At 64.8% G+C, this 11,837-nt stretch overlaps 2 protein-coding genes across 4 annotated transcripts; one reads left to right on the forward strand and one right to left on the reverse strand.

The window, feature by feature from the left end:
• Window positions 1-179: 179 nt before the first annotated feature.
• PNKD (PNKD metallo-beta-lactamase domain containing) lies at window positions 180-11,710 on the reverse strand. Of its 2 annotated transcripts, XM_064717971.1 has the most exons (10): window positions 11,638-11,710; window positions 11,003-11,210; window positions 2,862-2,977; window positions 2,550-2,662; window positions 2,258-2,316; window positions 2,025-2,117; window positions 1,656-1,819; window positions 1,462-1,548; window positions 1,238-1,353; window positions 180-1,047 (listed from the first exon to the last, which is right to left on the reverse strand). In XM_064717971.1, the coding sequence occupies exons 1-10, from the start codon at window positions 11,663-11,665 to the stop codon at window positions 874-876; spliced, it is 1,158 nt and encodes a 385-aa protein (XP_064574041.1). In that variant the 5' UTR covers window positions 11,666-11,710; the 3' UTR covers window positions 180-873. The 2 variants fall into 2 exon arrangements, with proteins under 2 accessions (XP_064574041.1, XP_064574040.1); XM_064717970.1 differs by lacking the exons at window positions 11,003-11,210; window positions 11,638-11,710 and adding an exon at window positions 3,909-4,037.
• TMBIM1 (transmembrane BAX inhibitor motif containing 1) lies at window positions 4,131-10,318 on the forward strand. 2 transcript variants are annotated; one of them, XM_064717972.1, is made up of 12 exons: window positions 4,131-4,227; window positions 7,513-7,757; window positions 7,858-7,940; window positions 8,011-8,075; window positions 8,186-8,239; window positions 8,345-8,395; window positions 8,556-8,595; window positions 8,731-8,768; window positions 8,989-9,076; window positions 9,185-9,280; window positions 9,534-9,587; window positions 9,658-10,318. In XM_064717972.1, the coding sequence occupies exons 2-12, from the start codon at window positions 7,541-7,543 to the stop codon at window positions 9,799-9,801; spliced, it is 930 nt and encodes a 309-aa protein (XP_064574042.1). In that variant the 5' UTR covers window positions 4,131-4,227; window positions 7,513-7,540; the 3' UTR covers window positions 9,802-10,318. The 2 variants fall into 2 exon arrangements, with proteins under 2 accessions (XP_064574042.1, XP_064574043.1); XM_064717973.1 differs by lacking the exon at window positions 4,131-4,227 and adding an exon at window positions 4,346-4,489.
• Window positions 11,711-11,837: the final 127 nt, after the last annotated feature.

The following is an 11,837-nucleotide window of genomic DNA, read 5'->3' on the forward strand; positions in this document are numbered from 1 at the left end:
CCTCCGCAGCCCCTCTCGGGTCCCCCCGGGTCTCCCCGGTCCCCGCCCTGCCGGACCCACCCGGTGACCCCGACGCGTCTCCGTCTCCCGGCAACGCCCTGGCCCCACCCCTTAAAGGGGCCGCGCCCCGCCGCGGGGTTTGGTCCTCACCGAGGGGGAGAGAAAAGGACGAACAGGTGTAAAATTGATCCAGTCTTTTATTTGGGGCGTGCGGGTGATTGCGGCTCCGATCCCCAGCGAAGCAGCACCCGCCACACCGCAGCAGTGCGACCCTCTGGCCCCGTCCCAGTGTGTGTGTGTGTGTTTTTGTGTGTGTGTGCGTACAGGGGGGCTCCGGCATCAAGGATGGGAGCCCCGTGCCTGGAGGTAGTACTGCCGGCCCGCCTCCCCTTGCTGGCTCCATCCCAGCCCCCACAAAGGAGATTCACAACACTGGGGGCTCAAGGGGAGGGGGCTGAGTAGTTGTGGTGGTGGTGGTGGAGGGAAATTGGAGACTCCCAGAAAAACGGGGGAGGGGGCTGATTGGTGGTGGTGGTGATGGGGAAATTTGAGACTCCCAAAACGGGGGAGTGTGGGGGGGGGATTGTAGGAGAAGCCCTTGGTGCCATTCCTATAGCCCCAGCATTGAGGTGGAGGGCTACAGACCCCCAAGAGGGGATTGAGGTGCTTCTACGTGACAGCTGGTGACCCCCAAGTTGGAGGGAGCAAAGGCAAGGATCACTTATGGGGTGCCCACTTAAGGGGGTGTCCACTCTTCCCCCAACCCTGCACCGCAGGAGGGAGATTCACAGCAAAACAAACCACAGAGCCTTGGCCCCCTGTGCCCAACCATCACCCCGTGGAAAGGGGGGGCCCGGGCAGGGGGGGGCAGATCTAGGTGGCTTGGTAGAGGTCCTTGCGCCTCCGCACCTCCTTGAGGACTCGGGCACGGAAGGCGTCGGGGTCCTCCCCCCCGGCCTGCCACAGCCCCAGCGCCTCCTGCAGCTCGGGCCGGTGGGTCCGCAGAAAGGGGTTGTAGGTCTGCTCCTCCCCCAGTGTAGAGGGGCACTGTGGGCGTAGCAGCTCAGCTCCCCTGCTGGAGGCAGCACCCCTGGCAGGGAGCTGGGAACGCCCCCAGAGCCCCCTGCCCCTATGGCACCCCCCATGCAAGAGGGTGTTGGGGTGCAACATCCCTGCCAAGGGACCCCGTGAGGGGTTGGGATGGTGGGGGCTGCCCCCAGGGACCCCCATGCCTCACCGTGCTCCTCTTCTCCTGGCGTTGCTGCACCGCCCACTGCAGCTTCTGCTCCAGCGCAGAATTGTCCAGCTCCAGGAGGCTGGCGAAGGTCAGGCACTCCAGTGCGTATTCATGGCCTGTGGACCCCCATACACAGCCCTTAGCATCACCCCCACCCGGCTCTCCCCCTTGGCAGTGGGGCTAGGGGACAGCAGCAGCTCTGCCCTGCTGCTGGGGACACTCACCCGGCCAAAGCAGCGTGTCCTCGCCCAAGCTCACGGCCACGTCCAGGGAGGCCAGCATGGTCTCAGGGGAGCCCTCAAATGGCCTGCCTGCAACCCCACACAGCTGCCTGTCATGGGGGGTCTGGGGGGAGCCCCTAAGCCAGCCCAGGATGGGATAACCCCCCAAGCCCCTGTCTGGGGTTGGGTGCACTCACCACAGCCAGCGAGGAAGAGGAGGTCCCCGGAGAAGAGGCAGGGTGGGCTGCCAAAGGGGCCCCCGTCCAGCACATAGACCATGTGGCCCACAGTGTGCCCAGGCGTGGCGAGGGCCTCGAATGTCAGGCAGCCCACGGTCACCTTCTCCCTGTCTGTAAGTGGGCTGTGCGGGAACAGGGGGCACCGTCAGGGTGCTCCCCCAAACCCAGCACCTCCCCTGGCACCCCTTCTCGCACACTGGTGCCAGGAGTGTGCCAGGACTCTGTCCATAATGGAACTGGGGGAATGGACTCCTGAGTGAGCGCTGCAGACAGTGGTGGTTGGGAATGAAGCCCCCCCAGATTCACAGGGGTGCTAGAGGGACTTACTTGGTGAGCCGTGGGATGGCATCGAGCGCGCTGCCATACACCCTGCAGGAGCTGTGCTTCTGGCAGAGAGCCTCGTTGCCTCCGCTGTGGTCCCTGCAGACAGGGAGGTCAGAGACCCCAAATGTACCCCCCCATACTCCCCCCATTAAATGGGGCAGGGTTGGGGGTCACCTCAGGTGGGTCTGCCTTCCCAGCAGCTACCAACCCTCCCAGAGCCTCCTCTTGCCCCTTACCAGTGTTTGTGTGTGCAGAATATAGCTTCCAGCATCACCCCCTCTTCTTCGATGGCAGCCTGGGGAAGAAATATGGACAGAGAGATAAGGGGGGACAGAGAACCCAAGTACCAGTTTCCTCCCTGAACCCTATCTCCCCCAGCTCCCCTGTCATGCTCCAGTCTTGTCTTGGGCACTAAGGGCTGCAGATTAGGGGCAAATTTGCTCCTCTCTAACCCCAAACACAGAGACATGGCATGCTCTCACCTGGAGATAGCCAAACACCAGGTCAGAGTGGTTGTGGGGGTCTCACCTGTACAGCCAGCGGGTCAGAGGGGTCGATGACAGCCGCTTGGCTGGAGCCAGTGTCGATGACCAGGTAGCTGTAGTTGTTGGAGAGGACGGGAATGGGCAGGATTTTCACCCCTGAGGGGGAAGAGACACAATCAGGGCATCATCCCCTCATGCTGGAAAAGGAGGAGTCTAGGTCAAACTCCCCACATCTTACATCAAATTCTTAGTTAAACATGCTTCGGGCAATTCAGTGATGGCAGCCCCTCCCCAGCCCAAAGTGCCGGTGCTGGGCACTGCAGGGCCGAGGTGTGGAGGGGCTGCCCAGACTCACCAGGGAAGCAGTAGGGCTGGGGCACGGAGTGGCCGTGCGGGTACCGCTCCCGCGCCTTCTTCACCTGCCGCTGGTAGAACAGGTAGCCCAGGCGTGTGCGGGCGTACAGGCTGTACCTAGGGGGAGGGCAGACAGCCCTAGGCATTAAACCCCAGGTCCCCTAAGGAGCCCACTTGGGAAAGGGGCTACTGCCGGGGCTGTCACTCCCACAGTGAACATATACAGGGCCACTTGCGCATTCGGGGGAACTATTGGAGTTGTGTGTGTACGCCACACCTCAGATTTGTAGTGAGGGCAGGATTGGTTCCTTAGTTCCCTGAGCAGGTATCCTCCATCTCCTTCGAGCAGCAGGGACTGGAGGGGGACATTGCTGCGGAGTGCTCACCAGGAGGGCTGGAGCTGGATGTTCCTCTCCACGCTCCGGGGGGAGACATGCCCAAGCCTGCCATGGTCCGGGGAATTAGGAGACAATGGGCCGAGGAAAAGGGAGGCAAGAAATGCCCCCGTGCATGTGGGGGTGCAAAAGACATAAGGCTCGGAGGGACCTCCCCGTTTGCACAGCAGCAATTTGGGACGGGACGGGGAATGCTGCAATGACGGACATGTAAAGACCTGGGCTGCAAAGCCCATTCCCGGCCGAGGGCACCCCTGGATGACACACCGGGAGCATGTAGTAGCGGTGGGAGCCCGAAACCGGGGACCAGGGGCCGGAGCACCGGGGCAGGTCAGCCGTGACACCCGAGAGAAGGCGCCCCGCACGGGAGGGCACCGGCACCGCGCGGAGGGAGCCGCTGGCTGATCCCGGGCCCCGGCGGCCGGGCTGACACCGCCCGCCCCCACGCCCCCGGCCGGCGCGGGCTGAGCCCAGCCCGGTGTCCCGGTGCCGGCGCGGCCGCAGGTTCCTGCCCGGGCGGCTCCGCAGAAGCAGGGGAGGCGGTGGGCCCTCCCTCCCGGCGGCAGCACAAAGGCGGGCGGTGGCGGCTGCCTCCCTGCAGGGGTCCCGCAGCGGCCCCGCTCGCTCGCTCGCTCGCTCTCTCGGTCACTCACCCCAGGCGGAACAGCAGCGGGGCGGCGAAGGCCATGAACGCGGCGGCGGCGCGGCGGGCGCGGCGGAGGAGGCGCAGGCAGGCGGCCACGAGCCCGCGCGCCCCGGCCGCTGCCGCCGCCGCCGCCGCCCCGCCGGGCCCCGCGGCCATGCCGCCAACCGGCGTCACGCGCCCGCCGCGCCCCCTGCCGGCCCCGCCGCCGCCGCGGCACCGGGAGGGAGCGGGGGGGGCAACGCTCGGCCCCGCGCTCGCGTCACCCTCCGAGAGGAGGGGATTCCCCCCCCGCCGCCGCGAGGGGTGTCCCCCCGCTGACGTCATTGGTGAGGAAGGGGGTCCCTGAGTGACGTCAGAGCCGGCGGGAGGGAAATCCCGGGGGGACGGGCGAGGGCACCGGGGTCCGGCCCCGGGAGCAACAGGCGGGAGGGACAGCGCGCCCCGCCGCCGGTACCGGCCGCCCCGGGTGCAGGGCGCGGAGCCGCCGCGGGGGGGCGCGGTGGGCGGTGGCTGCCCCCGCCCCGTCCGACCCGTCCCGGCCCGTCCCGTCCGGCGGCGGCCGCAGCCCGGCGGAGCAGCGCGCAGCAGGTAGGGCAGCCCGCCCCGCTCCGCGACCCCCGCCGTTCCCGAGCCCCGCCCGCGGCCCCCGGCAGTCCCCCTCGTTCTCTCGACTCCCCTCTGCCCGCTTCGTTACCCCACCCCCCTGACCCTGCGCCCTCCGGTGCCACAGCCGGCGAGAGGCTGTCCCAGCGCTCTCCCGAGCGTCCCGGAGGCTGACGGGGACTGGGGGGTGGGCGGCCGGTCGCGAAACAGTGGGGACGCGCTGCGACACCCCGCTCCCGTCACCGGAGTGGGTGGGGGTACGTCATTGGTGAGGGTCGGGTTGGGGTCCGGCGGCGGGAGGAGGGGGAACGGAGCGCGGTCCCGCGGGGAGGGACGCGGGGGGACGGGACCCCCACGCGCGGGGTCCTCTGTGGCGCTGGTGCTGTTTTCCGGACCCCACGCGATGGCGTGGCAGGGAATCGGGGCGGGGTGCGGGTGGTTCGTAGGGGGGCAGCGACACTTGTGCTGTGGACGGTTTTCTCACGGACATGAGTGTCCTCACGGACCCCGTGGGGTGGCTCGGGAGGGGTGGGCACGGGTTTGTGCTCGGCAAGGTGTGGGGGTGACACCATGGGGGTGTGTGGGGACCAGCACTGGGTAGTTGGGGGTGCCAGGGCTGGGGCACAGGAGGACGCCTCTGTCCCATGTCTGTGCCCCCGAGAGAGCTTGCAGAGGGGCAGGGATGTGGGAGAGGCGATAACGAGCCCCAGCAAGCTTGTGTTGTGTGTTAGCAGTGTGGGCCAGCCAGGACATCCCGCCTGGGTAGGCCGTACTGACTCTTGTCTCAACTGAGCACGACTGGCCTGGGCTGGGCCGGGCCGGGCCGAGTTGTGCTGTGCTGTTGGATTGTGCTGTACTGAGCCGTGCTGTGCTGCAGGAGGCAGCTGTGCCCTGTTGTACTGTACCAGGCTGTGCCATGCCATGCCAGGCTGTGCCACTCTGCTGCGCCATACTAGGCTGTGTTGTAGCAATCCGTGCTGTACTGGTGGGAGCTTCCAAGTTCTTCAAGAGTGAGGTGCTTTCTCAGGCAGCCTGAATGTAGGGAGCTCTGTCCCGTGCCCCAAACCATGATCCCCTCCTAAGGTGATTGTGTTTCCCCCAGGAACCTGTGGAGCTTGTGGCAGGGGCCCAAGTCTGGCAGGAGTGCCACGGTGGATGGTGGGGACACAACCTGTGCTGCCTGTGAGATTGTGGAAGGGATGATGGTTGGCTGTGCCCCATGTGCCTGCTATATGTGCCTTATCTGTGCTGAGTCACGGTGCCAGTGCAGCGTAGCACCCTGTCCCCAGGGACCGTGTCATGCCACTGAGCTGGCCCCGGGTTGCCACCTACCATCCAACTGGTGACCTGAGTTTCGGGACTGTGCAGTGCCATGGACCGTGGAGGGTTCGGCTGCCTGCTTCCCTGGGTGTGGCAGCTGCTGGGACCCGTCAGGCTGGTTCCTTCCCCGTGCCCAAGGCTACCCCAATGCGGTGGAAGCAGGAGGGGCTGGAGCAGTCCCGAGGGGCTGGAGCAGTCCCAAGGTGCTGGTCATGGGCACAGGGTAGGACCCTGCTGATCTGGTGCCACCCAAATACACCTCGCTTTCCCCAGACACCTGGGCTCCCTCCTGGGGACTCTGGTTCCCCTGTAACTTGAGTGTCAGTCACAGAGGCTTTCCTAGGGTCAGGGTCCTGTTTTGGGCCCTTCCCTAGCCCCACAGATGAGGCGGTGCCAGGGGGTCCCCTGTGCTTTCTGGGAAACCAGTGTGGAGAAAGTGAACTTCCCGTCCGCATGGTCACTGCCACGCCGGTTATTTATTTTTGGTGCTGTCGTCATCGCCATGAGGAAAGGCAGTGTGACTGTGGCAGCTCTGTCGTGGCTGACACAGTTGGGTGGCAGGAGGGATGGAGGGACAGGCGCGGAACTGCTCTCCCAGCCCGGCATGGCTGGCATGGGTGTGCCCCGGGCCGTGGGAAGGAAGCACTGGCGTCACACAGGAGGAAGGGCCCAATCCCCTCCTAGTCTGGGCCTGGTTAGCAACAGATCCTCGTTCCTTCCCTGGGATGGTCCCAAGATCACATCACTGCTGCGGGCAGGAGGGTGCTGGGGGGTCCTGGCACCTTCCTGGGCTCTGGGGTGCCAGTGCTGAGGGGGTGGGAGGTGGATAAAGGCCTGGCACTCTCTACTGGCAGCGCTGTTGTTTTCCTGGCCTTGGAGATCCTGCTTTCCTTCTCCTCCTCCTGCTGGGACCAAGCCCAGCTGGCCTTGAGCCCAGGCTGCCTGCTCACAGCTGCTGGGGGCTCTGTGAGGGGGCCTGGTGTGGCCAAGGAGGGGAGCTCAGCACCAGGGGGGTCCCAGGTCTGCTGCCCGAGGTAGAGTCCATCTCCTGTAGAGGGGATGTGGGTGTCACATCCCCTTAAAAGGGACTGAAGAGTTCTGGAGCCCCTGTGTGACGCATGCGGCTGTTGGGTGGGGGACACCCCTGAAATGGGAGTGGCAGAGGGATCTGCATGGCTATGATGACGATCAGAGCCTGTGTTTCCATCCCAGGCGGTTGTCAGGGTGATGGCATTTGTCCTCAGTGTGGTGCCACCAGGAGCCACAGACCAGCCAGGGGTGCTGCTCCTTCCTCCCTGGCAATCTCAGGGAAGGCTTCAAAGACAGGAGAAGTCAGGTCCCTGTGGAAAGGTCCCGGCCAGAGGGGTCAGGTACCTGTGGAAAGGTCACAGCCCGGCACAGCCTGAGTCAGCGCGTGGCTGTGCCCTGCCCGCGGCCGGCCACTGACGCGGGTGCCGGGGACTCAGGGCACAGGAATGCGGGTGGCCCCAGCCAAGGGATATCCCTGGTCTCTTATTGACCTGCTGGCATTGAGGCCACCTTGCCCTTACTCATTAGGAGCCGCTATTAAAGTGGGAGGGGGAGGATTTGTGGCTGCACGATCCCCTCTGTCCCTGCGGCTGCACTCACCGAACAGGTGCTGCCCAGGTGAGCTGTGCTGAAGCCCCCGCGCCTTCTGTCCCCTGCAGGTGCCCGTGGGAGGTGCAGGGAGCCGGCATGTCGCGTCCCAGCGCCCCCCCGCTCTACGATGACAAGAACCCCCTCTACCCCCCGCCCCCCGGCGGGTACCCCCAGCCGCCCCACTATGGCGGGGGGTACCCGCAGCCTGGGGGGTACCCTGCGGGGGCGGGGTACCCGCAGCCAGGGGGGTACCCAGCGTCAGGGGCGTACCCTCATCCCGGCGTGGCCATGCCCTCCATGCCCATGCGGTTCGGTAAGTGGGGCACCTTGCTTTATTTGGGGGAGGGTACTAGAAACAGGAGTGCTGTGAGGGGCTGCATGCTGACCCTGGTGCTGAGGGCTGTCCCCCGCAGGTGACAGTGGCCTCGGGGATGGCTCTGCCTTCGAATCAGTTGACTGGGAGGATAGGAAAGTCCGGCACGCCTTCATCCGCAAGGTGAGTCCCGAGGGGCCAGGGGCAGCTGTCAGGGTGGGGGGCCAAGTGCTGACCCCCCTGTCTCTCGCAGGTCTATGCCATCATCTCCCTGCAGCTCCTGGTGACAGTGGGAATCATCTCTGTGTTCACCTTTGTGTGAGTAGAGGGTTCCTCATGAAAAAGAGCAGCTTAAGTTCCCTGGGGGTGTTCAGAAGGGACAGTAGCTGCTGTCTGCTCTCCCTCACATTGTCCCTGCTGTCCCACAGCCACCCTGTCCGCTCCTTCGTCCAGAGGAATGTTGCCATCTACTACGCCTCATAGTGAGTAGGGCTCTGCTGGTTTATGCCCCCCCAGCTTGTGCCCCTACATACAGAGCCTCCCAGGTGTGATCCTGTGGGGCTCACACCTGCTGTCTCTCCTTGCAGTGCTGTGTTCCTGGTGACCTACCTGGTGCTGGCCTGCTGCCAGGGTCCCCGGTGAGCCCCTAGGGGCCCCCAGGGTGGGTGTGTGGGTATGGGGTTTGTCTCCAGAACATCAAGATAGGTTCCTGCCTGGGGCTGCCCCTGGGTGGTGGGGAGCAGGGGGACATGACATGGTTGCTGTCACTAACTTACCTCTCTCCTGTTTCGTTCTCAGGAGACGCTTCCCCTGGAATATTATCCTGCTGAGCATCTTTGTGAGTGGGCTGGGACTGGCAGGGGGTCCTGGTGGTGCCCCCGTGGCACCCCAGCTCCCCTTGGGTGTGCTGGGAGGGACAGGAGGACATGTGGGCAGGTGGGCAGCCTACTGAGCTCACCCTTCTCTCCCACAGACGCTGGCCATGGGGCTGATGACGGGCACCATTGCCAGGTATGCCCTGGGGACCCTGCTGTTATAGATCTGGGGTCCCTCCCGTCCCCCACTCTGCAGCCAGCTCAGCTGAGAGGCTGCCAGGAGCCAGGGGATGCTCCAGTCCCTTGGGCTCAGGGACTGCAGAGTGCCTGTCCAGGACTGGGGCTGTGAGGGAGGGTCTCCAGCACCCCTCTGGCAGGAGGATACTGGAATGGGAGGTGACTTTCTTTGTCTGTAGCATGTACAACACGAAAGCTGTCCTGATTGCCATGCTCATCACCGCCATTGTGGCCATCGTTGTGACCATCTTCTGCTTCCAGACCAAGGCAAGGAGAGGGATGCCCCCTGCCCTCTATGGGCCAGGTGTGGGGAGCTGGTCAGTGAGGACACCCTGGGCTCTCCTGTGACATTTGTGTGTCCCCCCTCCATATCAGGTTGATTTTACATCGTGTCCGGGGCTATTCTGCGTGCTGGGCATCGTGGTCATGGTGACCGGGATCATCACTGCCATCGTCCTCTCCTTCAAATACGTGAGTGGGAAGGAGAGAGGGGCTGTGGGGAGCCTGGGTGTTCCCGGTTGGCTGTCCCCAGGGCTGGGGCCGGCAGGGGGTTTGGGTGGTCCCTCTGCTGGAAGCAGGGTGTGGAAGGCAGCCTGCCTGCAGGGAGAGGGTGTGTCAGCATCGGCAGCAGCCCCTCTGGAGCCGGGAGGAGGCAGGACATGCCCTGCCTCGCCTGCTGCCTGCCTGCACCCGGCTCACCGTGCTGTGCTCCCTTCCCGTGCAGGTGCCCTGGCTCCACATGCTGTACGCGGCCATCGGGGCCATCGCCTTCACACTGGTGAGTGGGGCGGGCACTGGGGAGGGAGGAATCCCCCGTGCTCCTTGCCTGACACCCTCTGTCCCTGCAGTTCCTTGCCTATGACACCCAACTCGTGCTGGGAAACAGGAAGAACACGCTGAGCCCCGAGGAGTATGTCTACGGTGCCCTCACCATTTACACTGACATCATCTACATCTTCACCTTCCTCCTGCAGATAGTGGGCCGGGATTAGCCCTGGGACCCCTCCCGTCCCTCTCCGGCTGCCCCCACCCCTCCTCTGGTCTCTGTACAGGATAGTCTGCTTACTGTGACTCTTAATGCTTTGGCATTCCTACCTGTAGGCTGCTAAGGAAAGGGCTTCCCTTGATCGTCCCCCAACAAGCTCTGAGGGCAGTGGGGGGACTGGTTGCCAGCGTTTAGGCAGTTTAGCCCAGCCCTGGCACCGCTTACAGAGGCTGTGCCAATGGCATTGGGCTGGCAGCGGAATGTCACAGCCCTGCCTGGGCACAGGGAGCTGGCAGCGGCTGCTGGGGTCATGTTGGGATTTTTTGGCAGAGAACAGTTGGTGCCATTCACTCTGTGCCTTAAATGTGGCTCTGGCCATGCCCCCTCCCTGGGCTGCGGCTGTGCCCGGTGTGGGCAGGGGGCAGCTGGGACCTCTGTGGCAGAGCTCACATTGCAGAGGCCCTGCAGCCACGGATGTCGGCAAAGTTGCACTTGCTAAATAAAACACTTCAGTTTTCCAGACAGTCCCAGTCTTACTCGTGTGGCAACTCCCTCAGAAAACCTGTGGGCAGTAGGGGCTGTGGCCTGGTGCAGCACAAACACTGATTTGGGAAGGGAAAGCCAAGGTCACACTGCTCCAAGGCTGGCCTCCCTCCCCTGCCTGTAGCCCCTGGTGTTGTGGGCAGAAGTCCAGCTGCAGAACAGCTGGGGCCCCCACTGCTCAGGCAGGCAGAGCCTGGGGCTGAGCATTGAGGGAGCAACCACAGTGGCACTGAGCTGTTTCACTTTATTTGTTCCTATTCAGCTCCACAACCACATCATGGTCTGGACAGGCAGGGCAGATGCCACTGTCATGTGTTCATGGGGCTGGTGTCACCAGATGGCCAGCAGCTTGGCTATGCCCCCCTGGCCATCCTGCCGTATCTCTCTGAATCGTACTCGCCCTGGTTGGCTTCCATCATTGCTCTGCGGGCTTTTTGCTGCTCAAGGCGGTTTTTGTCCACTTGCCGCTTGGTCAGGAGGAAGAGGATGATGCCGGAAGGCAACCCAATGGCCCTGCAGGACAGCCAGCAGTCAAGGAGATGGAGAGAGTGGGTGGGGGAGCAAGGGTGCTGTGCCATGCTGGAGCTACATGGACAGATCCCCAAGAACCCTGTTCCACCCCGGCCCTCCCAGTGCCGACCTCTCCCACCACCTGAGTCACTCACCAGGCTACCCCCACCGGCTTCATCGGGTTCTTGCCCTTCTTGCGTGTGGGGATGTACTCCACGCCCTCGGGCAGCCCCCCGCTCCTGACTGGCTCCTGACCGGCCCCTTGTCCCGCGGGCCGGGGGCAGCTCTGCCCGAAGAGCCGTGTGCCCCGGGCGTCCGGCCGCCCCCAGCCCGTGCCTGGAGCTCTGGCTGCCACCAGCAGTCCTGCGGGGAAAGAAGCATTAGGGACGGGCAGCTATGGGGTAGAGTGTGGGGGGCCCAGCCCAGGCTGCCTGAAGCTCCTGTCCCTGCCCTTTTCCATGTCCTCACCCCTGCCCTTATCCCGGCTCTCTTCCCTGTCCATCCTCATCCCCATCCCCCTGCCATAGGCCCTGCCCTTCCGCCAGGGGGCGCTCGAAGGCGGGCGCTCCGCCGGGAGCGTGACCAACGCAACTGGGGCGTGGCCAAGCGCAGCGGGGGCGTGGCCCTACGCCCTCTCCTAGGTGGGGCGGGGCGGGGGTGAGTTCGTCTCGGGGCGCTTGTGCCGAAAGCCGCGGAGCGGTGCCGTGAGGGAGGTGGCGGAACGGTCCCAGTGCCCCCGCCCCGGGGTTGTCCCCTGCTCCTGCCCACCCGCTCGCCCGCCCGTCGTTACCCCGCAATCCGCCTCGCGCCGCCGCCATGGTGCCGGTGTGCACCAGCGGCTGCGCTGCATGCCGGGAGTTGCAGTCTAGCCGCTCGGGGACTGTCGGCGGGCGGCGCCGCAAGGTCCCTGGACAGAAAACTACATCTCCCAGCATGCATCGCGCAGGGCGGGGCCGGCCCGCGCTGCCGGCGGAAAGGGCGGGATCTGCG

Source organism: Zonotrichia leucophrys, chromosome 7 (assembly GCF_028769735.1).
Source record: "Zonotrichia leucophrys gambelii isolate GWCS_2022_RI chromosome 7, RI_Zleu_2.0, whole genome shotgun sequence".
NCBI classification, from domain to species: domain Eukaryota; kingdom Metazoa; phylum Chordata; class Aves; order Passeriformes; family Passerellidae; genus Zonotrichia; species Zonotrichia leucophrys.

Bases quoted from the DNA above. Each gene is read 5' to 3' on its own strand.
- TMBIM1 (XM_064717972.1), top strand. From the start codon at position 7,541: ATGTCGCGTCCCAGCGCCCCCCCGCTCTACGATGACAAGAACCCCCTC. The intron at 8,240-8,344 runs GTGAGTAGGGCT...CTCTCCTTGCAG, and splicing joins GCCATCTACTACGCCTCATA to TGCTGTGTTCCTGGTGACCT. The intron at 9,588-9,657 runs GTGAGTGGGGCG...CTGTCCCTGCAG, and splicing joins GGGCCATCGCCTTCACACTG to TTCCTTGCCTATGACACCCA.
- PNKD (XM_064717971.1), bottom strand. From the start codon at position 11,665: ATGGCGGCGGCGCGAGGCGGATTGCGGG. The intron at 11,211-11,637 runs GTAACGACGGGC...CTTTCCCCGCAG, and splicing joins GGCGCGAGGCGGATTGCGGG to GACTGCTGGTGGCAGCCAGA. The intron at 1,820-2,024 runs GTAAGTCCCTCT...GTTCCCGCACAG, and splicing joins GCCATCCCACGGCTCACCAA to CCCACTTACAGACAGGGAGA.